At 44.4% G+C, this 23,452-nt stretch overlaps 1 protein-coding gene across 4 annotated transcripts in view; it reads right to left on the reverse strand.

The window, feature by feature from the left end:
• TRRAP (transformation/transcription domain associated protein) overlaps positions 1 to 23,452 on the reverse strand; it is a 176,230-nt gene that overhangs the window by 14,079 nt on the left and 138,699 nt on the right. For all 4 annotated transcript variants that reach the window (XM_081169303.1, XM_081169302.1, XM_081169300.1 and 1 more), the window contains 2 exons: positions 8,308 to 8,533; positions 2,241 to 2,458 (listed from right to left, as the gene is read on the reverse strand). In XM_081169303.1, coding sequence (XP_081025429.1) covers positions 2,241 to 2,458; positions 8,308 to 8,533 — 444 coding nt within the window. The remainder of the gene's footprint in view (positions 1 to 2,240; positions 2,459 to 8,307; positions 8,534 to 23,452) is intronic.

Here is a 23,452-nt window from a genome sequence, read left to right on the forward strand (position 1 = left end):
ACCGAACAACAGGAGCTCACCCCGTTGCGGGGATTCGAACCGCCGACCATCCGATCGGCAAGTCCTAGGCTCTGTGGTTTAGCCCACAGCGCCACCCGCGTCCCTTGTACTCCGCACTAGGGGTATATAAATCAAATAAATAAATAATAATTATAATAATAATAATAAACCTGAGCTTGGGCTCCACCACAGGACTAAAATACCCTGTTCACTTATGGTGCCTCATGAGCAACAAGCACAAGGAGAAAAGGGTTTGCAAGAAGAAGACGCCTTCTACATCGAAGCAGATTCTAGACAGGCAAAGTATGTAGATATCAGTTCTCCCACTGCCGTGATGATCGGCCTGAAGTGTGTCAAGTGGCACTCGTTGTCCACTCTCGGCAGACTCAAGAGCTCTGCTATGAAAGAGAACTCACAAGAAAGAACCATTTGTTTGTACTAGACGCCAGGCCCCACAAAGGCATTTCTGAATGAAGAGCTGTATTACCCTGAACAGGATTTCAAGCCTCCCATTGCTACACCACGCCAGCTGCAAATCTGGAGAGTCATGGGCTACTCTGCTCACTTTTATGTCAGAGACAAGGATAATTTCTGCTCAGATAAAAATCCACCTACTGCTGACACGCTCGCTTTATCCGATTATGCCATGAAGCACAATTTTTCGTTCCGAAAGAAGAAAGCCCAACCCTGGCTCAAAACTATAGGAGGCTCGGGAGAACGGCAGCAACTAGAGAGGAAAGGCCTGGCAAGCAGAGAGGAAGCGACCTTCAGCGACAAGGTTATTCCTGCTTCACTAAGGCTCTGCCGGGATGCCTTTAGCTCCGCTTTATACCTGCTGCATCACCAGCCAAAGGCTCTACATTCTGTTCTTATATACAACCAAGTCGTACTCAGGGAAAACCCAATGAAATTAATGGACCAATGTTCACCATCATGTACGTTCAGTCAAATGGGTTGACTCCCGAGTATGACTAACATTGGATACAATAATTAGTGGGACGTGGGTGGCACTGTGGTCTAAACCACTGAGCCTCTTGGGCTTGCCAATCAGAAGGTCAGAAGTTCAAATCCCCGTGACGGGGTGAGCTCCAGTTGCTCTATTCCAGCTTCTGCCAACCTAGCAGTTCAAAAGCACACCAGTGCAAGTAGATAAATAGGTACCGCTGTGGCAGGAAGGTAAACAGCATTTCCGTGCTCTCTGGCACTTGTCATGGTGTCCCGTTGTGCCATAAGCAGTTTATTCATGCTGGCCACGTGACTCGGAAAGCTGTCTGTGGACAAACACCGGCTCCCTTGGCCTGAAGCGAGATGAGTGCCGCAACCCCATAGTCCGCTTTGACTGGACTTAACCATCCAGGGGACCTTTATATTTTTTACAATAATTAGTAGCAGTAGTACATGTAAGTCACATCTTACACTCTTTTAATTAGAATCATAGAGCTGTTGGAACTCCTAGGATAATCTAGTCCAACCCCTAGGTAGGTAATGCAGGAATCCTTTGTCCAACGTGGGGCTTGAACCCACAACTTTGAGATTAAGAGTCTCATGCTCTACCATTTGAGCTACATGATTGCGGCTTTGCACGGTTGCCTCAGACAGCATGGGCCAATGGTTAGAAATGATAGCAGCCATAGTCCTGCAATATCTGGAGAGCCACAGGTCCCCCACTCCTGCCACTGTGGGAGCCTCTCTGCTATGTAAAAGAGGGATCAAGGTGAATGAGCAAAGGTGCACAAATGTTTTCACAAGCAACGCCCACCCTGGTCTGTGGACAGTTGCAGAGGGCTTTGGAGAGCGCAAGACTTCTTAGCTTGCACGGAGGGATGGAGAAAAATAGCAGGAAAGGCTCCTGCTGTTTCTTTCCAGCTCCAAACTGCAGCGCAAGTGGAAGAAGACTCCACGTCTCCTTTGAGCAAGCCCTCTGACGAGTGCAAAGGGCTTGGGGTGTTGAAGTCTTCTCTTCTCTGCGCCATTAAGAAAGAGCTGGAGAAACTCCCGCTGCTTCTTTTTGTATTCAAACCTCAGCATGAACCAGAGCCTGGGAAAGGATTCCTTGCATCCTTCCAGCCAGAGGACTGACAGCTGCCGTACCAGGGGACCCTTTGGAACTCAGGACTTGTCTTCTCAACACATCTTGAGGTTGCGCATAACAAAAAGTTATTCAAGGCACTTGAAGATGTATGATCCTTTAGAGCTCCTTGTTTGAAATCCTAGGAACAGCTCGCTGCACCCATACCTACCTGTGAAAAAGAGATGCCTCTTTGTGGTTTCTTTCCTCTTCTCCAAACAGGGGTTGAGGAGGCGAAGGAGTTGTAATACTCGTTCTTCTCTGCGTGACTCTGTCAGGCAAGCGTCGTTCATTACGAGATACGGGTAAATCTTTCCATTATGACCTCGGATATAGAGTCTTCTGGCTGCAGTGTTATGCTTTTGTACTATCTCCACTCTGGGCATAAACCTATCAAGGGGGTGGGGAAGAGAGAAAGAGAAAGAGATAAAAGCACCTGAGCTTTCAAAGTCCAAAGCTTCATTTCTTTCCTCCAAGATGAAAGCTAAGATTATTATTTTTAAAAAAAGGGGGGGGGAGGCCCTGAAATGCCATACTTAAAGCTAACAGAATGAAGCATATTAGCAGCTGAGTTTTTGTAAAACTAACATTCTCATTATGAATTTTTATAATGATGCAGCTACGTTTTCTATTACGCGGCTCAGCCAAGACTGGTATTATGTATGAAAAGCTTCCAGCATCTTTTGTCTTCTCCAAATTGACTGAGAAATGATTTTTTCAATAGACAGAAACAACAAAACCAAGTCGCTTGGTGTAGCTTGGGTTCTGATTTCCATATTACTGTCAGTGAAACCACGACGGGAACAGAAGACCGAGCATGCAATTGGATGTGCTTCAGATTTGAGAGCAGTTACAGAAGTTTAAAGGTCATCCACTGCTGCTGATGCTGCCACACTCACACCCTTCCCCAAAATCTCTCTCAAGTACACAGGGAAGAGCTAAATTGAAATGTATCCAAAGCGGTCTTGAAAGGCAGAAAATAAATCCATTCTCCTTTAAAAAATGGCTTAATTCGAATTAAGCACAACTTCTCAACCCACCAAGCTGAATCCGGCCCATTACCTGCAGCCCAACACATACTTAACAAGGCCAACAGAAGAATCACACAGCTGCAGTGTGTGTGTATGTCTGTGTGTGTCTTGCAAGCCATCTAATCTAACCACATGCCTGATGCAGGAAAATCCAGAGAGAGAGAAACCCTAACAGATGGCTGCCCAACATCTGCTTACAAAACCTCCAGCACAGGAAAATCTATGGCAATTGGTTCCACTGGTGAACTGCTCTTACCGTTAAGACATTTCTCTTACGTTTTACCCATTAAATCTAGCCCTGCCCTGGGAGCACTGGAAGCTGCCTTAAACCACTGGTCCATCTAGCTCCATACTGTCTACACTGACTGGCAGTGTCTCTCCAGGGTCACAGACAGATGTTTCCCTCCCAGCCCAACCAGCAGATGCTATCCTGGGACCTTTCACAATAAAAGCAGTTGCTCTACCACCAGTCTTTGCCCTCTGCATGACAGCCCTACAGGTACAGTAGAATCAAAGAACCATAGAATTGGAAGGGACCATGAGGATCAATTAGCCCAACCACCTCCAATGCAGGAATCCTTTGCCCAACTTGGGACTTAGTAGTAATAATTCTATTATTTGTACCCCGCCCATCTGATTGGGTTGCTCCAGCTACTCTAGGTGGCTTCCAACATATATAAAAACATGATAAAACATAACACATTGAAAGCTTTCCTACACAGGACTGCCTTCAGTTGTCTTCTAAAGGTTATATAGTTACGCATCTCCCGGACACTGAGGTCCAGTGCTGAGGGCCTAATGGCAGTTCCCTCACTGTGAGAAGCGAAGTTACAGGGACCCAGGTAGAGGGCCTTCTCGTTAGTGGTGCCTGCTCTGTAGAACGCCCTCGCATCAGATGTCAAGGAAATAAACAACTATATGACTTTTAGAAGACATCTGAAGGCAGCCCTGTTTAGGGAAGTTTTTAATGACTGATGTTTTAATGTATTTTTAATCTTTTGTTGGAAGCTGCCCAAAGTGGCTGGGGAAACCCAGCCAGATGGATAGGGTAGAAATAATAAATTCTTCTTCTTCTTCTTCCTCTTCTTGTTACTACTACTACTACTACTGAAAAGGCCCTCTGCCTGGTCCCCTATAACTTCACTTCTCACAACGAGGTAACAGCCAGAAGGCCCTTGGTGCAGAATCTGTGTCCGGGCTGAACAATGGGGGTGGAGATGCTCCTTCAGATATACAGGGCCAAACCCACAACCCTGAGATTAAGAGTCTCATGCTCTGAGTTATCCCAGTTTGGTAGTACTGTGCATGGCCTCACTCAGCCTTGTCTTCTTCAACCCTGAATGATCCATTGAACCATTCCTCACAGGATGCAACTTCCATACCATCTGAACCATCTTCTCTGAACCTTTTCCAACCTGTCAATTTATCTACCTGCAGCACACAGAACTGAAGACTGCATCTAACTACATTCCACACAACAATAGATGCGCTAAATTAATGAACCTACGCTAGTCACGCCCATTAATTCTGACGGACCTACTCCGAGCACTTTTTACAATCCATTGCTCCATATGAGCACTGAGCAGTGGTGGAGGTGGAGCCAACTCAGCGGCTGAGCACCTGTTTTGCGTGAAGAAGGGTTCCCAGGTCAATCCCTGGCATCTCCAGATAGGGGACCAGGGAGCAGGAGGTGGCAGCAGGACCTCTGCCTGAGCGCCCGAGGAGTCAGGGCCCATGAAAGCAGCTGTCATCTAACCTGGTTCAAGGCAGCTTCCTGTACATTTGGACTGATGGGTAGGCCTATTTTAGATCTTGGCTCACGCCAAAAATAAAATTCTTAGGCTCTCAACCTCAAAAACCGCAGGCAAAGTTCTGCTGAGAAAAAGAGAGCCTTCCTGCTCCCTCCCTCGCCCCAGCTGCTCTCAACAGCCTGGGGGAACCCTCCCGAATGGTGTGCGCTGTTGTGTGATGGGCAGCAGCTGGGAGGAACTGGCAAAGACCTCTCCTCCCCTTCCGTCCTGTATGGCTGGAAGACCGTTTCTCTCACTTTTAAGCAAGACTGCTTTATTCAGGTGAGTATTTATTTACTTTTTACTTAGTTGTTGCTGCTTTTCTTCTTCTTTTTAAAAAAGTGCTTTTTTAAGTTTTCAAAAACAACAAGGAAACAAAAAAAATGTGTGGAGCACATTACTGCAGCTGGAATAAAATAAACAGAAATCTCAGCATACTTCTGCAGACATCATAATAAAATAAGATTCTGCAATGGGACAGTTTGGAAGTAAGAGCCACATACTGGTAAGGTAGCCTTGCCACGGAGAGATGTGTATTGTTGTGGGCCTATGCAGTGCACTATTTTTATTTATAAAGCATATGAATGGTCACCATATCACATCAAAATGGTCTTGTTTTAAAAACCCTCCTGTGATGGTTTAAAGACTCGGCCAAGGCTCTGTCCCATACTCTCCCAAACAATTCCACTAGAGGGAATTGATGCCGATGTCCAACGTAAGGCAATTTTGAGTCTGGCTGCAGCAAGCAGCAGAGCTAACAGCTCTTTGGGAACAAGGGTGGGATTTAAATCCCTTTCAAAAGCCAAGAGATAATACTGGGTCCTTGCTATTCAAAAAACAACAATGTTAGTCAAAAATATGGATGATTAACTCAAAGACCTAGAAAGACTCAGTGGTATAAAGAGTGAAAAGGAAGTGAAATACCTGGAGATATGGTTAACGGTGAATAATAATAATAATAATAATAATAATAATAATAATAATAATATCTTTAATGATAACTGTGTAAAGGTTTGGAAAGAAATCAAAAAAGATATGCAAATTTGAAGCAGAATGCAATTATCACTGTTGGGCAAAATTTCTGCTATAAAAAAGAATGTACTTCCAAAGATGCTATTTCAGGCAGTACCTATAGTTAATGATATTCAAAATTTTAAGGAATGGCAGAAAGAGCTATCTTAAGTTTATTTGGCAGGGAAGAAAACCCAGGACAAAACACAAAATTATGATTGATACTGCTGCTGTTAATGCTACTTTCACTGCTATTTTGTTTTACTGTTGGGATTCTTTTGTTTTACTGTTGGGATTCTTTTGCTATTTTTATTTGTAAGCAGCCTTTTAAGTTTGAATGCATCATGGAAAGGCAGCATACAAGTGGGGAAATAAAGTGGCTTCAATTTGTGCAAAGGGTCCTTTAGATCGCCATTGTGACTCCCAAGGTAGGAATACAGGAAGCTGCCTATTGGTCAATCTAGGAAGTCAGACTATTGGTCAATCTAGCTCAGTATCGCCTACACAGACTGGCAGTGGCTGTCAGGATTATGAGCCTTTCTCAGGCCTACCTGGAGATGCCAGGGATCAAAGCTGGCACCTTCAGCTGGCAAGGCAGATGCCCTGCCACTGAGCTATGGCCCTTCCCCAGCAAACCACAGGTTTGCACCCGGATCTCACAAATGCTATTCTGGAATGACAAAGAGCTACGTCTAGCACAGGGTTTGAGAGCTGGGTACCAACCGCTTAAAATCAACGGCTCTGAACCCTTTACTCCCTAAAATGCTGACTTCCGTAAAGATGCTCTCTCTGCAGTCTCTGTCTTCACCCCTGCAGGAAATGGCCGAGCTCAGCTTTCACGACTGTGTAGGAGGGATTTTAGAAACAACACACTGACTCCCACACACCAGAAAGTAGTTGCTTGTTAGTCAGGACTCTATAAAGGACAGAATGCCTTCCTGTTGGCAGGCTTAGTTTCTCTCGCCTTGGAAAGAATCAAGCGTGCAGATGCACACTGCTGTTGGGAGCCCTTGGGAACATCTGACTAATCCCTGGCAAGACACCAAAGTAGATAATCAGGCCTTGAAATGAAAAGAAAAAAGAAAAAAGGTAGGAAACTAATGGCTCAAGACAGGGAAGGCCAATTTTGTTCAACCCTTGGTGCAGCCACCAAATTTTAATCAATGCATGGAAGAAAAAAGGTTAGTCTGCAATTTTGCCTCCTAAGGAAAAGAAATTGTCAGGAAACAGAAATGCTCCAAAACCGAAATATTACACTTCTCAGGGAGAATAAGGCAAAATTGTACTTTTTTTGCTAGATCTGTTAACTGTAGCTATTTGTTTACACTGCGTTTTCTATTTATTTATGGGATTTGTATTCTACCTTTCAACCTAAAATCTCTCAGAGCAGGATAGGGAAAAAGAGTGTATATTTATAAATGCAACAAAAACAACAGATCTAAACAAAACTGACACTTAAGGCTGCAGTTAAAACTTCTTGGTAAAAATATCAGCTAAAAACTAGGGTAAAACAATGTTAGCACACCCTTAGGAGCTTGGCAACAGGAGGGATGATGTGTGGTGCTATCCTTTTACTTTCTTTATAATCTATCTTTAGATCACAAGCCTTTGAGTACAGCCTGTGTCACTTTAAATTCGTGTGCAGCACACATTGCTGTGGTTCGTTAAAGGTGTTGGGAACTGTAGATCTGTGAGAAGGAAACTACAGTTCCCAGGATTCTCTGGGGGAAGTCATGTGCTTTAGATGTGTGGTGTGGCTCTCCTGCTCGCCTTCCATGAATTCGTCTGTAAACCCGACCAAATATGGTGGCAGAAACTGTTTCAGGCCCCAGATGATTGTGTCTGGAGAACAGAGAAGCCCAGGAAAATGGAGAGGTTAATTTTGGGTTGGATCCAGACCAAGTTAGTTGAACTTAAGTTCCCAGGAAATCACTGAAGCTAATTTATGACTAACGGCACTGTGGGTTAAACCACAGAGCCTAGGACTTGCCGGTCAGAAGATCGGCGGTTCGAATCCCCGCGACGGGGTGAGCTCTCATTGTTCGGTCCCTGCTCCTGCCAACCTAGCAGTTCAAAAGCACGTCAAAGTGCAAGTAGATAAATAGGTACCACTCTGGCGGGAAGGTAAAGGGTGTTTCCGTGTGCTGCTCTGGTTCGCCAGAAGCAGCTTAGTCATGCTGGCCACATGACTTGGAAGCTGTACGCCGGCTCCCTCGGTCAATAAAGTGAGATGAGTGCCGCAACCCCAGAGTCGGCCACGACTGGACCTAATGGTCAGGGGTCCCTTTACCTTTACCTAGTCCTACTAGTGACCTACGTTCAGCACCTTAGCCGGGAACTAACGCAATAAGTTCTGGTACGTATAACTAGTACACTTCCCAGCCTTAGCTTCCAACCCCAGATTTACCGTGCAATCTTGATGTAATAATGTGTCGGCTTTGGCATAAGGAACTCTCCAGGAATTTCTACTTCGGCTGTTTGGGCTGAGAAGTTGCTCAGGAATCGGCACTTTTCCTCTATGAGGAAGAACTTGGGAAGCTGCTTTGTTTTCGCCTCGAGAATTTTGATCCATTTCTTCAGCTTAGAAATAAGATTGTGGAGCTTCATGGAGCCTGGCACGCTGAAGTCGAAATCTAGCAGATAAAACAAATCCAACAGAAAATTGCTTGTTAGAAATGTGATGCAGGTATTTAATCAAAACTCTGCTTGGTGTAAACACCTTGAATAGTTAAGGCATCTGGGCTTTGGAGCCTCACCCCAGGGAACTGCTACCGTTTTTCTTTACTATTTGCACAATAGTAAAATGAAGTAAAGCAGGAAAGATTATTATCGCATACAACAGAAATTATTATAGTAGTCACTTTTAGCCTAACACACATTATTGCCAAGCAAATCCATGTATAAAATAGATGAGCTGTTAGCAAAAGCAATTCAAGCTCATCTGTTCCAATTTACACTGGCAGAGATTACACATTAAACATACTTGTTTCTATCATTTGTTTTCCCATTATGTGGATGCTGTTTCTTGTTGGGCTATGTCTAAAACTGCCTTTTTAAAAATGTCCCTGAGCACCTCTCTCTGTACCAGTGCAACAGAGAAACAATTAACCACACAGCATTGGTCGGGCAGTTCACCCACCTTTCGGTTGGCATCAACACCTTCAAAAATATAGCAACAAATGTTATCAAGTCACGTGTTTTAATTCTCATAGAAACCATCTTATATCTTAACTCACATACAAATCTACTAAGGATTAAGATTTGTGCCTGAGGAAATTCTTGGAAGCGAGGCAAGTGAGAAAGACCAATAACCGTTCTCGACAGCAGTGGTAGCTGCGGCCTAGTGTGGCTGTGGGCAAGGGGAAAGTTCCTGTGTGGCTGGCTGGCTGGCATCATCAACCCCAGCTAGCCACAGGGAGTGATGGGACTCCTCTACCTTTTTTGAATTTAAACGGGCCAATTAGAGCCCAGGCTGCAGGGTGGGAATTTGGAGACAAGACCTCGGTAAGCCTGCTTCCACTCAGGTCCGTCTTCAAATCATAAAAGCTGGCTGCATAGCCTCCAAGCAGCATCAGACATCCCACCCTCCGGCCTTGTATAATTTTGTCCTCACCTAAAGGTAAGCAGGTGGTACATGTGTGTGACCTTGCTGTGGAGTGGCTTGGTCGCCTTATTCAGGGTCAGGGAGGAATTTGCCTGCAGCTAATTGGGTTGGTTTGGAGGTTTTGCCTACCTCCAAGCAACTGCCACAGCTTGTTGGCGGGAAAAGCAGTTGGGTTGCATCTTTAGTCTAAGGTGGTGGGGGGAGGAGACTTACCCTCTCTCCTCAGGATCAAAGCATCAGGGTACCCAGACAAAGGGGTTTGTCTGTATGTCCAGACAAGGGCTAACAGACCACAGAACTCCCCAATTGGCATTCTGTATGGGTCACCTGCATAAAGAAGGCTGATCGCCAGAGAATTTATGATTCTGAATTATGGTGCTGGAGGGGACTCTTGAGAGTCCCATGGACTGCAAGAAGATCAAACCTATCCATTCTTAAGGAAATCAGCCCTGAGTGCTCACTGGAAGGACAGATCTAGAAGCTGAGGCTCCACTACTTTGGCCACTGCATGAGAAGAGAAGACTCCCTGGAAAAGACCCTGATGTTGGGAAAGATGGAGGGCACAAGAAGAAGGGGACGACAGAGGACAAGATGATTGGACAGTGTTCTCGAAGCTACCAACATGAGTTTGACCAAACTGCGGGAGGCAGTGGAAGACAGGAGTGCCTGGCGTGCTCTGGTCCATGGGGTCACGAAGAGTCGGACATGACTATAAACAACAACAACATGGGTCACCTGTATTTGATATGTGTCACGTGGGGATGCTTAACCCAAGACTGACCCTGATAAAGTTGTCATCCAGCAACCAGTATACATATCCAATGCCTAAGCCAAAGCCTTCTTGCATCTGCAATCAATAAAGTTGTGGCCATTTCAATCCCAAAAAGGTTGTCATGTCATTTATTGCTTCCTATGCAACAGGAACCCTGATGAACTCTGTCTTACTACAACTGGGCCCACAACCAGAGAGAGCATGACACCCTTTTTCGAATGATCTCCATAAGGAGAGTTTAAATGAACCTATCTCATTAATAATCTCAGATATGAACAAACCTTTTGTCCACAAAAACAACTGTCTCCTCTCTTTGTGTAGGTTGGCAAACTGGAAACTTTTCAATTAACTATTGTTTCCCGTTTCATCCAAGCCAGGAAACAATGGTTAATAGTTTCAGAAAAAGCCATAACAGCAACCCAACTTCAAACCATGATTTAATAGCCTGGTTTCTTTAGAAGATATTAATGTTTCCTTTTTGGATGAGATGGAGAACTACATGGAAGACTTCTTGGTTTGCCTTGTGCAAAAAGAGGTGCCAAGGGGCTTTGTGCACAGGAAAAATGCATCGTTCATATATCAGCATATTAAGGCAAGATATGTCTAAACGCAATCACAGATATCCCCATTTCTAAGAGTCAGGCATCATGTAGTAGAAACTGCTCAATTCATCCAGGCATTTTAATAATGGTTTTTACCAAACAGTGACTAACTTACTTTCACAATGAATGGTTTTAATCTGCTGTTCTATGTAGTATTGGCTTCCAGGCCATCTCTGCGTTTTTTAGATTTCCCCTCCTTTCATCCTGGTATTTATTATGATTTATAGTATTATTGTTTATAAATTTTTTACTGGTACTCACTTTGAGAACGTTGCATAAACCTGAAATGCGGGGGGGGGGGGCTATGTGGATTCTATCTGAAGAAAAGGCAGGGTAGAAATGTTTCAAATAGACACAAACGTGCTAAATAAATTAAATCTCTACCGAAGAACAATGTTGCAGACAACATAATTCCATTTAAGCAGCACAAACATTAGCCTTGCAAGTAAGGCCCTATCTTCACTATGCATTTAAAGCAGGATCATACCACTTTATCATGAATTATGATATGTGCAGTTTGTTAGAATCATAGAATCATAGAATCCTAGAGTTGGAAGAGACCACAAGGGCCATCGAGTCCAACCCCCTGCCAAGCAGGAAACACCATCAGAGCACTCCTGACATATGGTTGTCAAGCCTCTGCTTAAAGACCTCCAAAGTAGGAGACTCCACCACACTCCTTGGCAGCAAATTCCACTGTCAAACAGCTCTTACTGTCAGGAAGTTCTTCCTAATGTTTAGGTGGAATCTTCTTTCTTGTAGTTTGGATCCATTGCTCCGTGTCCGCTTCTCTGGAGCAGCAGAAAACAACCTTTCTCCCTCCTCTATGTGACATCCTTTTATATATTGGAACATGGCTATCATATCACCCCTTAACCTCCTCTTCTCCAGGCTAAACATGCCCAGCTCCCTTAGCCGTTCCTCATAAGGCATCGTTTCCAGGCCTTTGACCATTTTGGTTGCCCTCCTCTGGACACGTTCCAGTTTGTCAGTGTCCTTCTTGAACTGTGGTGCCCAGAACTGGACACAGTACTCCAGGTGAGGTCTGACCAGAGCAGAATACAGTGGCACTATTACTTCCCTTGATCTAGATGCTATACTCCTATTGATGCAGCCCAGAATTGCATTGGCTTTTTTAGCTGCCGCGTCACACTGTTGGCTCATGTCAAGTTTGTGGTCAACCAAGACTCCTAGATCCTTTTCACATGTACTGCTCTCAAGCCAGGTGTCCCCCATCTTGTATTTGTGCCTCTCATTTTTTTTGCCCAAGTGCAATACTTTACATTTCTCCCTGTTAAAATTCATCTTGTTTGTTTTTGCCCAGTTCTCTAATCTGTCAAGGTCGTTTTGAAGTGTGATCCTGTCCTCTGGGGTGTTAGCCACCCCTCCCAGTTTGGTGTCATCTGCAAATTTGACCAGGATGCCCTTGAGTCCATCATCCAAGTCGTTGATAAAGATGTTGAATAAGACCGGGCCCAAAACAGAACCCTGTGGCACCCCACTAGTCACTCTTCTCCAGGATGAAGAGGAACCATTGATGAGCACCCTTTGGGTTCGGTCAGTCAGCCAGTTACAAATCCACTGAGTGGTAGCATAGTCAAGACCACATTTTACCAGCTTCTTTACAAGAATATCATGGGGCACCTTGTCAAATGCCTTGCTGAAATCAAGGTAGGCTACATCCACTGCGTTCCCTTCATCTACCAGGCTTGTAATTCTGTCAAAAAACGAGATCAGGTTAGTCTGACATGACTTATTTTTCAGAAATCCATGCTGACTATTGGTGATCACAGCATTCCTTTCTAGGTGCGCACAGACTGTTTGCTTAATGATCTGCTCCAGAATCTTCCCTGGTATTGATGTCAGACTGACTGGGCGGTAATTATTTGGGTCCTCTCTTTTCCCCTTTTTGAAAATAGGGACAACATTTGCCCTCCTCCAGTCTGCCGGGACTTCGCCTGTTCTCCAGGAATTCTCAAAGATGACTGCCAGTGGTTCTGAGATCACATCTGCCAGTTCTTTTAATACTCTTGGATGCAGTTCATCTGGCCCTGGAGACTTGAATACATCTAAACTGGCCAAGTATTCTTGTACTATCTCCTTAGTTATTCTGGGCTGTGTTTCCTTTGCTGAATCATTTGCTCCAAATTCTTCAGGTCGGGCATTGTTTTCCTTATCGGAGAAGACTGAGGCAAAGAAGGCATTGAGGAGTTCAGCCCTTTCTGTGTCCCCTGTTTGCATTTCACCATCTTCTCCTCTGAGTGACCCCACTGTTTCTTTGCTCTTCCTTTTGCTACGAACATACCCATAGAAGCCTTTTTTGTTGCTTTTAACCTCTCTAGCAAGCCTGAGTTCATTCTGTGCTTTAGCTTTTCTGACTTTGTGTCTACACGTGCTGGCTATTTGTTTGAATTCCTCTTTGGTGGTTTCCCCCCTTTTCCACTTTTTGTACACATCCTTTTTTAATCTTAACTCAGTTAAAAGTTCTTTAGATAGCCACCCTGGCTTCTTTAGGCACCTTCCATGTTTCCCTCTCATTGGTATTGCCTGACGTTGTGCTTTTAGTATCTCCCTCTTAACAAACTCCCAGCCATCATGAACTCCCTTTCCTTTTAGTATTACTGTCCATGGGATCTCACCCAGCACTTCCCTAAGTTTTATGAAGTCGGCTTTCTTAAAGTCAAGAAATTGAGTCCTAGTATGCTTGGCTGCTCCTTTCCGCTGTATAGTAAACTTCAGAAGAGCATGATCACTCGCGCCTAATGATCCTTCCACTTCTACCCCACTAACCAGGTCATCAACACTGGTTAGGACCAGATCTAAAATGGCTGTTCCTCTTGTTGCTTCTCCCACTTTCTGGACAATGAAGTTGTCTGCAAGGCCAGTGAGGAATCTGTTTGACCTTATGCTCTTGGCTGAGTTTGACATCCAACAAATATCCGGGTAATTGAAGTCCCCCATTACTACTATCTCCCTTCCTTTTGCATGCTTGGCCATCTGTTCCAGGAAGGCATCATCTATGTCCTCCGTTTGGCTTGGGGATCTATAGTAAACTCCCACAATGAGGTCCCTGTTATTCTTCTCTCCCTTAATTTTGACCCAAATGCTCTCACTTTGGCTTTGATGTTCTAAATCTTGGATCTCTTCACAGGTATACACATCCCTGACATATAACGCCACTCCTCCTCCTTTCTTGTCTGGTCTGTTTCTCTGAAATAGATTGTATCCCCCCATTATTACATTCCAATCGTGGGACTTATCCCACCAGGTTTCAGTGATGCCTATTATGTCATATTTAGTTTGCTGTACCAAGAGCTCAAGCTCATCTTGTTTATTTCCCATGCTTTGCGCATTAGTGTACAGACATTGAAGTCCATTAATCATTCCCCCGTGTCTCTTATTTAAGGATTTTTTCCTCCCACCACTAGGTCTGCGTGCTGTTTGCTCCATTTGGTCTATGACATTTGGATGATCATCTTCATCAATTGATAGGCTCCTACCTTCAGGAGCACTGTCTCCCTCCCCCACATTAGTCAGTTTAAAGCCCTCCTGATGAGGTTCCTGAGATTTTTGGCAAAAACATTTCTCCCAACTGTTGTGAGGTGCAGCCCATCGCTTGCCAGAAGTCCATCTTCAAGAAACTGCAGTCCGTGATCTAAGAATCCAAACCGTTCCTGTTTACACCATCTGCGAAGCCAGCTGTTCACTTCCACTATTTTGCCCTCTCTCCCTGGGCCACGTCGTTCAACTGGGAGGAGAGATGAGATGACAATTTGTGCATTTAGTTGCTTCAATTTCCTGCCGAGAGCCTCGTAGTCTCTTTTGATCTTCTGGAGGCTATTGCTTGCAGTGTCATTGGTTCCCACATGAACCAAGAGGAAGGGGTATTTGTCAGTGGGTTTTATGATTCCTTGCAGTCGTTCAGCTACATCTTGGATCTTAGCCCCGGGGAGACAGCACACTTCCCGAGACATCTTGTCAGGCCCACAAATCACTGCTTCTGTTCCCCTCAGTAGGGAATCCCCTATCACCACTACACGCCTCCTCTTAGGTTTGGTCGGGGTTCTTCCATGAGCTGTCCGTTCCAAGGTCGCTTGCACATTCCCTGAGGACTGACTTTGCTGCTCGTCTTCATTTACCTGATCGACAGAAATGAGGGAGAGATCCTCAAATGGAGTCTGCTCTTCGTCTTCCATGCTAGGGGAGAGGACCTCAAAGCGATTGTGTATTTCTAAACAATCAGAACGAACCCTGGGCCTCCTACTTCTTTGAGTCACGTTTCTCCATATATCCGGCTCCTGTGTTGGTGAACTAGCCTCCTTCTCTGGGGAGTCCCCTGTCTCCTCCTTGATGGAGGCGGTGTGGTCTGTTGCTTCCAAGAAGAGCTCCAGCTCTCTAATTCTTTGGAGCGTAGCTACCCTTTCCTCCAGTTTCTGGACTTTGTCTTTTAAGAGGGCAATCAACATGCAATTGCTGCAGGTAAAGCTGCCTGCAACCTTTGGCAAGATGGCAAACATTGCGCAGGAACCGCAGGCGACAGCAGCTGTTCCCTCCCCCTCCATCTTGAGAATGTGTCGTTGGGGGTGGCTACAGCGGTCCTCCATCATAAAAAGTGTGCAGACAGGACAAATAACTCCCCCCACAAAAAACCTAGGTCTCCCCCAACAAACGTTTCAGACTAGCTCCCCTAAATCTAAAAGATGGATTAATCTGCGCGCGCCGCTAGGCGCGCGCCGCTGCCCTGCTAGCTCTGATAAGCTCCTCCCACAGCTAATCACCTTCCTCAACAGAAACCCTGCCCCCTCTGACCTTTGCACAGGGAAAACAGCTAATCAGCCACAAAGAAACACAAGCACACAAGAGAAAACCCTTTTTGCTCCTTCTTCAACTTCTTTCCTGCTAGCTCTGATAAGCTCCTCCCACAGCTAATCACCTTCCTCAACAGAAACCCTGCCCCCTCTGACCTTTGCACAGGGAAAACAGCTAATCAGCCACAAAGAAAAAACTTAAGGCCCCTGAGAGTTGTTAGGAGACCCCAATTCCCCCACAGAGCTACAGCTCCCAGAGTGCCCTGGGAAGAGGGATTGACACTTAAACCGCAATGTGAACTATAGCTCTGTGTGAGCAGTAGGGGGTTTCCTAACAACTCTCAAACCTGAACCTCTCCCCACTTTGCCTTGTGTCCAGTCTGAACCTCTTATTGTCCTATACAGTGGTACCTCTGGTTACGTACTTAATTCGTTCCAGGGGTCCATTCTTAACCTGAAACTGTTCTTAACCTGAAGCACCACTTTAGCTAAAGGGGCCTCCTGCTGCCACTGTGCGATTTCTGTTCTCATCCTGAAGCAAAGTTCTTAACCCAAGGTACTATTTCTGGGTTAGCGGAGTCTGTAACCTGAAGCGAATGTAACCTGAAGCATATGTAACCCGAGGTACCACTGTACCAGGCACAGGCAAACTCGGGCCTCCAGATGTTTTGGAACTACAACTCCCATCATCCCTAGCTAACAGGACCAGTGGTCAGGGATGATGGGAGTTGTAGTTCCAAAGCATCTGGAGGACCGAGTTTACCTATGCCTGTCCTATATCCTGGCTGTATCTTGTAGGACATGTTAGCTCTAGGAACTGCAGGGTCCCTTTTGGGGGCTGGAAGGGGACATCTTAGGGCATTCTGCCATAAAGAGCCATGCCAGCTTCCATCTACACAGGGCCACTTTGGGTTCCATATCAAGCTCTGTCAACATGTCACTAGGAATGCGCCCAAGACGGAAGCCAGGTGCTGAAAATATATCAACCTGAATCAAGCCCTGTAAGATTATTTAGATACCTCAAAAGTACCATGATTATAATCAAATTGTTTGAAGATATTATGGAGAAGCTTCTGCCAGGCTGAGTTCAAGCTTGTGAGTGTTCCTGATGGATCCAGAACCTGTGACAAACCACTAAGTCCATATCAAAATATATACCAGGTGGCGGCAACAGGGAGCCCTCAAGTTGTTACTGGACTATGACTCCCATCAATCCTGAACACTATCCATGCTGGCTGATAGGAGTTGGGAGTCCAACAATATCTGCAGGACACCATGTTGGCTGCTCCTGATACTTAACAACAGCAATCTTTATTCTCTGAGTGTGAATTCTTACGTAGCCAAAATAGCACCATCCACAAAGAAGAGGGAATGATCAACTGGTTTTGACGAATGCTGAGGTTCTCAGAGCTACAAGAAATTGGTGAAGGAAAAAACCCACACGGAGGGAGGGCAAAAAATCACAAACAGCCCAATGAGGACTGAGCATGCTCAATGATAATGGGATGCTGATCAGTTGGGGGTCTGAGGACAGAAAAGGAGAGGGGGAATGGAATGGAGTGACTGGAATATTGAACAGGGAGTTCTGTATGGACTGCAACATTTTGTTGCAGGTTCCATTGGCATTCGCTATTTAAAAAAGCCAGCCCCTTCCCTCAAATTTAAAGTGCATCCCAATCATGCTAGCTCATTAGAAAGGTAGTGCTAAGACATACCGGCTTTCATATGCTAAACACGAAAATAATTTAGAGGTGGTTATCTGTAGATAACACATATTGAACAGCACTACAGGGCTCAAAACTTTAAGACCTATTTAATGCTCAACTGTGCTCAAAAATTCCCTAGCAGTTTCAATAAAAAACTGTTCTATCACACTTGACACGGAACAATGATGCCTGCCATTTTCAAGTACTTTCCTAAAATTAAAGTAGAGCAATTTACATACTCCCTATAAATCTGTGCAGGAATCTTTTCATATGACCGGAGGGTGGGGAATGTGCATAGACTGGTGTCAATGAACACGTTTCAATTTAAATCTTCAAAACAACCTTTAAAATATCTATTAGACAGAAGCGAGCAAAAGCAAGCACGGTCCACTGAGTTCAATAGCAAGGAGGAATTGGGATATAAAAAACTGGCGTCAAAGAACTGAGGGCTGCACCCAAGCAAAAGGGTTTTCTCTTACGCTAGCACAGCGCTGGATGGCAGCTACATTTGAGCCTCCTAACCTAGTCCAGTAGCCTCCAGATGTCGTTGAACTACAATTCCCATGAACCCCAGCCATACGATGGGACTTGTATTACAGCAAAATATGGAGGGCAACAGATTGGGGAAGGCTAACACAGGCAAACAGAATATTTAAATGCAGGGCCCAATTAGGCAAAGTAGTAGTAGTAGTAGTAGTAATAATAATAATAATTATTATTATTATTATTATTATTATTATTATTATTATTATTATTATTTATTAATACCCCGCCCATCTGGCTGGGCTTCCCCAGCCACTCTGGGCGGCTTCCAAAAAAACATTAAAATACTGTAATACATCAAACATTAAAAGCTTCCCTAAACAGGGCTGCTTTCAGATGCCTATCAATAAGATAGAGGCCTTTAAATGTAGAACTTATATGGTGAAATAAGCATGCCTAATTTTTTTTTGGGGGGGGGGGGAGAGGAGAGGAACTACAAGGCTCCACTTGCTCTTATTTATTTATTTATTTATTTTCCCCACTCTTCAGGCAAGAAGTGTGACTTAGAAATCAAGTATCATTAAAGTAAATCAAGTATCATTAAAGTAAAAAAGCAAAAATGGCTTACATGTACTCATTTAAAACAACGAAAGCCAACTGTTTCCAAGTGTACAAGCAGGGAATTACAAAGGCAGGTAGCTTCAGCCACTTAAGGCAAATATGGAAAAAGTCGTTCCTGCAGACCAAACTCTGAAAAGCTACCTGCGGCACAATTTAAAGGCTAACTTGGTTTGAATGCAAGGGCCCTGACCCAAGTAGCATCAAGTACAGTGGTACCTCATGTTAAGTACTTAATTCATTCTGGAGGTCTGTTCTTAACCTGAAACTGTTCTTAACCTGAAGCACCACGTTAGCTAATGGGGCCTCCCGCTGCTGCCGCACTACCGGAGCACGATTTCTGTTCTCACCCTGAAGCAAAGTTCTTAACCCGAGGTACTATTTCTGGGTTAGCGGGGTCTGTAACCTGAAGCGTCTGTAACCTGAAGCGTCTGTAACCCGAGGTACCACTGTACTGGTTTGAAATGCTCCTCAGTAGTGCAAAACAGAAACCAAAACTCTTTGTAACTCTCACTTAAATGGGACACATACAAGAATTTTCCAGCCCAGTCCTGCTGCCACCTGTCTCCTCCTTCACATGCTATTGGGTACACTTGGTGTTCTGCATGCCCAGGGAAGGTGAGGGAGGGCTTGACGAGAGAAGTGACAAGTGTGGGGGAGCAGAGGGAGTCCCAGCTGCCTTGTCCACATGCTTTAAACCCTCTGGTGTCCAGGTTGTGAAGGTGTCAACCTATCAAAATTGCTTAAAGCTGGACGCATTGCTCCTTTGAGTCTTAGGAGTCAGGGGCTCTCTCTTTTTACATTTTCAAGGAGGGCTCTCCTCTCCTCGCCATTCACAGCCCCTCTTCCCAACTTATTTTGTATTTTTGTACCAGTTGCAAGTCACACCTATGAACCTTACAGAGAGCCGTGCTAAATCGGACCATAAACCAGAGGCACACTGGCACCTGAATCCGGAAGGAGCCTTTAAAACACACTGCAAACAAGTGAAGCCTTGTGAAATGTTCTCTTTCATTATCCTGTGCTCAAAGGATGACAACTTAACCTCTCTTACTGGACCAACATCCCAAGACCAATGACAGGTGCATCATATCACCAGAGGAGACAAGCTTGTTTTTGCCATAAGGCTAGTTGTCAGTAGGACAATTAATATTCATTTTGCAATGTATTCACAGTACGGAACTTTATTTGTAAAAAGTGCTTTCCAGGTCATAAAGGTGTTAGCAAGAAGACGAAAAAAGGTCTGCTGCCCTTCTTGGCAGCTGTCTTTTAATTTTTATGCAGCCAGTCCAGCACCTCTTGCATCTACTGTGAACGTACTTGTAAAAAATCTCATTATAATTCCAAGCCTACCCTCTAGTGCACAATCTGAGAAAATCGCTGGGTGAGAAAGAGAAACATGAAATACGGCATTGTTTGCCGCTCATCGGCTCCCCAAAGTGCAGGGAAATGTCACCAAACGGCAAGTACAATATTCTTGCTAATGATATGCAAATAGCTGAAGCAAAAATATTCAGCAGTGTTAATTAAAATAAAACACACCAAGCCATTCACTTCACCGTAGGAATCACTCCAGTTTGTTGAAAATACCTATTTTAGACTTCCCTTTCTCCTTCGTTGTTTTGCTTCTTGGTAGCAGATGGGAATGACAGAGAGCACTCGATTAATTAGCTTTCTTTCTTCATGTCACAGGGGCTCCATACAGAGCCTGTCTAAGTACATCCAAAGAATTACCAGCTATGTGGCATTCTGGAGCGGCTCCCCTGCTTTGCAGACAGCTTAATTAGGCGGAAAGGAAATCTCTTTGCGATACCGATCCTAACTAAAACCCAACACTTACTACCTACGTTAGTTTAATCACCAGAGACTGAACGAGAGGATGGCAGTCCACTTTTAGAATTCTGGACTCCACACGGAAATTCCTTTAGAAATTGCAATAATACGGACTAAGATTCTTTTATTGGACAGAAGGAATAAGAATACTGAAGGCTAGGATAAAGTGGGATGTTGTTGTTTAGTCGTTTATTCGTGTCCGACTCTTCGTGACCCCATGGGCCAGAGCACACCAGGCACTCCTGTCTTCTAAAGTGTCTTCTAAAGTGGGATAGGAAGCCTAATAACCATTCTTTACAGAACCTTGACTAACACAAGTTAGCAAATATGGCTCAGGGCAGGAAATAATTTTAAAAAAGTGTATATTTGTGATGAAAATAAAAAGTCACTACCTAAATAATTGACAATTCGCTGCTCTATCCAAACATCTGCTACATGAAGCACCTTGCCTAATGATACAGGCAACCTTGGTAACCAGTCTAAAAGCTCTGGAGTCATCTTTTATCATTTATTGACCAGGTATCTATTTAGGACATATGGACCAGAGAAAGATGAGGGGAGAAAAAGATATTACACTGACTGGTAAAACCCTAATCTCATGCTTTTCCTCAAAGTGTATTCCTGTGTTACTTTCTACTTCCCTGAAATGATGATGGCTGGAGATCCTTCTTGAAGCTTCCTTGTCTTCCTTTGCTTGTCAAGTCTAACCAAGAAAGGAGCCACTTTTTTCCTATCCTTGGTAATAATATGAAATTGTTTTGAGAAGGAGAATACTGTCAAATTGGTTCTCTCTCTTATTCAGCCCGGTGGTTGCTCTTCCTTGATCAATTGGGAAGAGGAGAACCTGCCCATTTCTCTGTTCAGAGAAGGTGAGCTGCTATCACGTTCAGTTACATTGATTTGGGTGTGGAAAACTGGCTTGGATTAGCAACTTTTTTAGATTCAACACCCCTTGGCAAACTCAGTCCTTAAATGGGTCTACAGCCCAAAATTTAACTGTTATTCAACTGTTATATTGAATCGGGCTAAAGGAAAGGAAACCAGGTTACAAAAACATTGGGCTTTTGCAAATACGCCTGAATGGCATTGGCTGGAAATTGCAAGAATATTTAGAAGATCTTGAATCCATCATGCCTTGGAAACCTAAAGGCTTGGATAATAGCAACTGTATGTACTAGCAGAGAAAACTTGTGAGACTTTCAGAAATCTTGGAGAGCAGTTAGCTCTAAACCCTTGCAAGGGCCAAAGGGCCATGAACTCAAGAAAAAGGAGGATTCAAAGCATAAGTCAAGACCAAGACTGCACAAATTGGTGATTCATTCTCGGCTAAGGACTGGTATGTTAATTAACTCACCATTAATTCAGAAGCATAAATTCTATTACTGCTGCAAATTAATCAAAAATGTATTTTCTGCAAAATGAATTGAATCCCCCAAACTCCAAAAGGCAAGCGTACTGACCAATCTAATTGCAGCCATTTCCCCCTCCACCCTTCAACTTTAATTCAAACTCCAAGTTTAACAGATTAAAGTAATCTCATCTTGCGCTAACTAAAAGTGCTGTTGTAATCCTGTGACTACTCATGCTTAATCATAATTGAAAAATAAAACGTTCCAAATCTGTAGAAGGTATCAGAAAAGTTTTCATTCTTCTAGAAAGCAGCAAATCCCTTTTGTATCCTGATTGCTTCTATTACTTTATCTTGGAAATCGAGGGAAAATCTCATCCTTTGTTTGAATACACATACATACACACACACACACACACACACACACACACACACACAAAATAAAAAGAACTTAGTCAAAAAAGCCAAAACTCTGCATGTCAGGGAACTGACATCGGAGCTAGAGGCGGAGGGAAGGCTCTCAAATGATGCTGGAGAAGGGCCCAGCAGGGAGAGAGGCAGCTCCGCAGATGAGGAAGCAAATCAGCGCAACACCAGGGATATAGAGGGGCTGATGGGGGAATCGGCGAGAGGGCTCCAGGACTCTTCACCGGACACCAGGGAGGAGAGCACGGGTCCTCCGCTACCCACGCCCACCCTGCGCAGAAGACTTCCGCGCAGAGAGAGTAGGAGGAGACTGGGTGTCAAACAACTTTTATGTTGGAAAAGATTTAAGAAACGCCCACTGACGGATTCTGCTAGCGACTGAGGCAGCCACGAATTGAAGGGCTGTCCAGACATAAAGGTTTAACCAGGCAACATAGCCAGGAGAGGCGGCAACTTACGCACGAGCAACCCCATACCCATTACACTGCATTTGGCATTTGAAGAACTGAAAAAACAAACATCAACAAATGCATTAAAAAAAGAGTTGAGCAAAATTTAATTTCAAATTTGGTGCAAAAATGGCAAGAGTGAAGTTGTATCATCCATTATGCTTCAACGGAGGCAGCGCAAAGCACCTTTCCATATGCTTTCCTGCCTCCTCTGTTCAGCTGTTCACCTTACGGCTGACCCAGGTTTGGCCACTTTTTGCCGCAAGCATGGAGATGGTAGAACCAGCCCTCTAAGAGGAGGGAGAGCACAGCTGCTCAGCCTGTGTTGTGACTGACAACAAGCTGGAGCTGGAGTTGCAAGAATGCTTTAACTCTGCAGAGCAGAAGGCAGAGAATGAAGGAGGCGCTCTCTAAAGCAGGGAACCTGGTACCACCCAGATGTTGCTGGACTCCAGCTCCCATCAGCCCCAGCCAGCATGTCCAGCGGTCAGGGAAGATGGGAGATGCAATCCAGCAGCAGTGGAGGTCATAGACTCCACACATCTACTTTGTCGGATTCACATGACCCTGCCTCTATCTGGAGTCAGCGGGAGGAGTAAACTACTCAGGAGAACACACACACACACGGCCTTGGTTTAGAATGAGAAAATACTTCAACTCCTTCTGTTTAGTTTATATGCTAAAAGGGAATGTTTTTCCTCTACAATTTTCCCCTACTCTGAAACAAACAAACACAAAACAAACAAACACTTTTTATCTATATACCAATTTTAATACGGATATGAGTTTTTGAAGTACCATCGCATACAGGAAAAATTGTCTATTCTTCCTAAGCATGGAGCAACAACACATATGTCTTAACTGCAGCTGCATCCCTTTGACTTATCAGAAAACCCAGAAGAA

The sequence above is a fragment of the Podarcis bocagei genome (assembly GCF_964188305.1).
Source record: "Podarcis bocagei genome assembly, chromosome: 14".
NCBI lineage: Eukaryota > Metazoa > Chordata > Lepidosauria > Squamata > Lacertidae > Podarcis > Podarcis bocagei.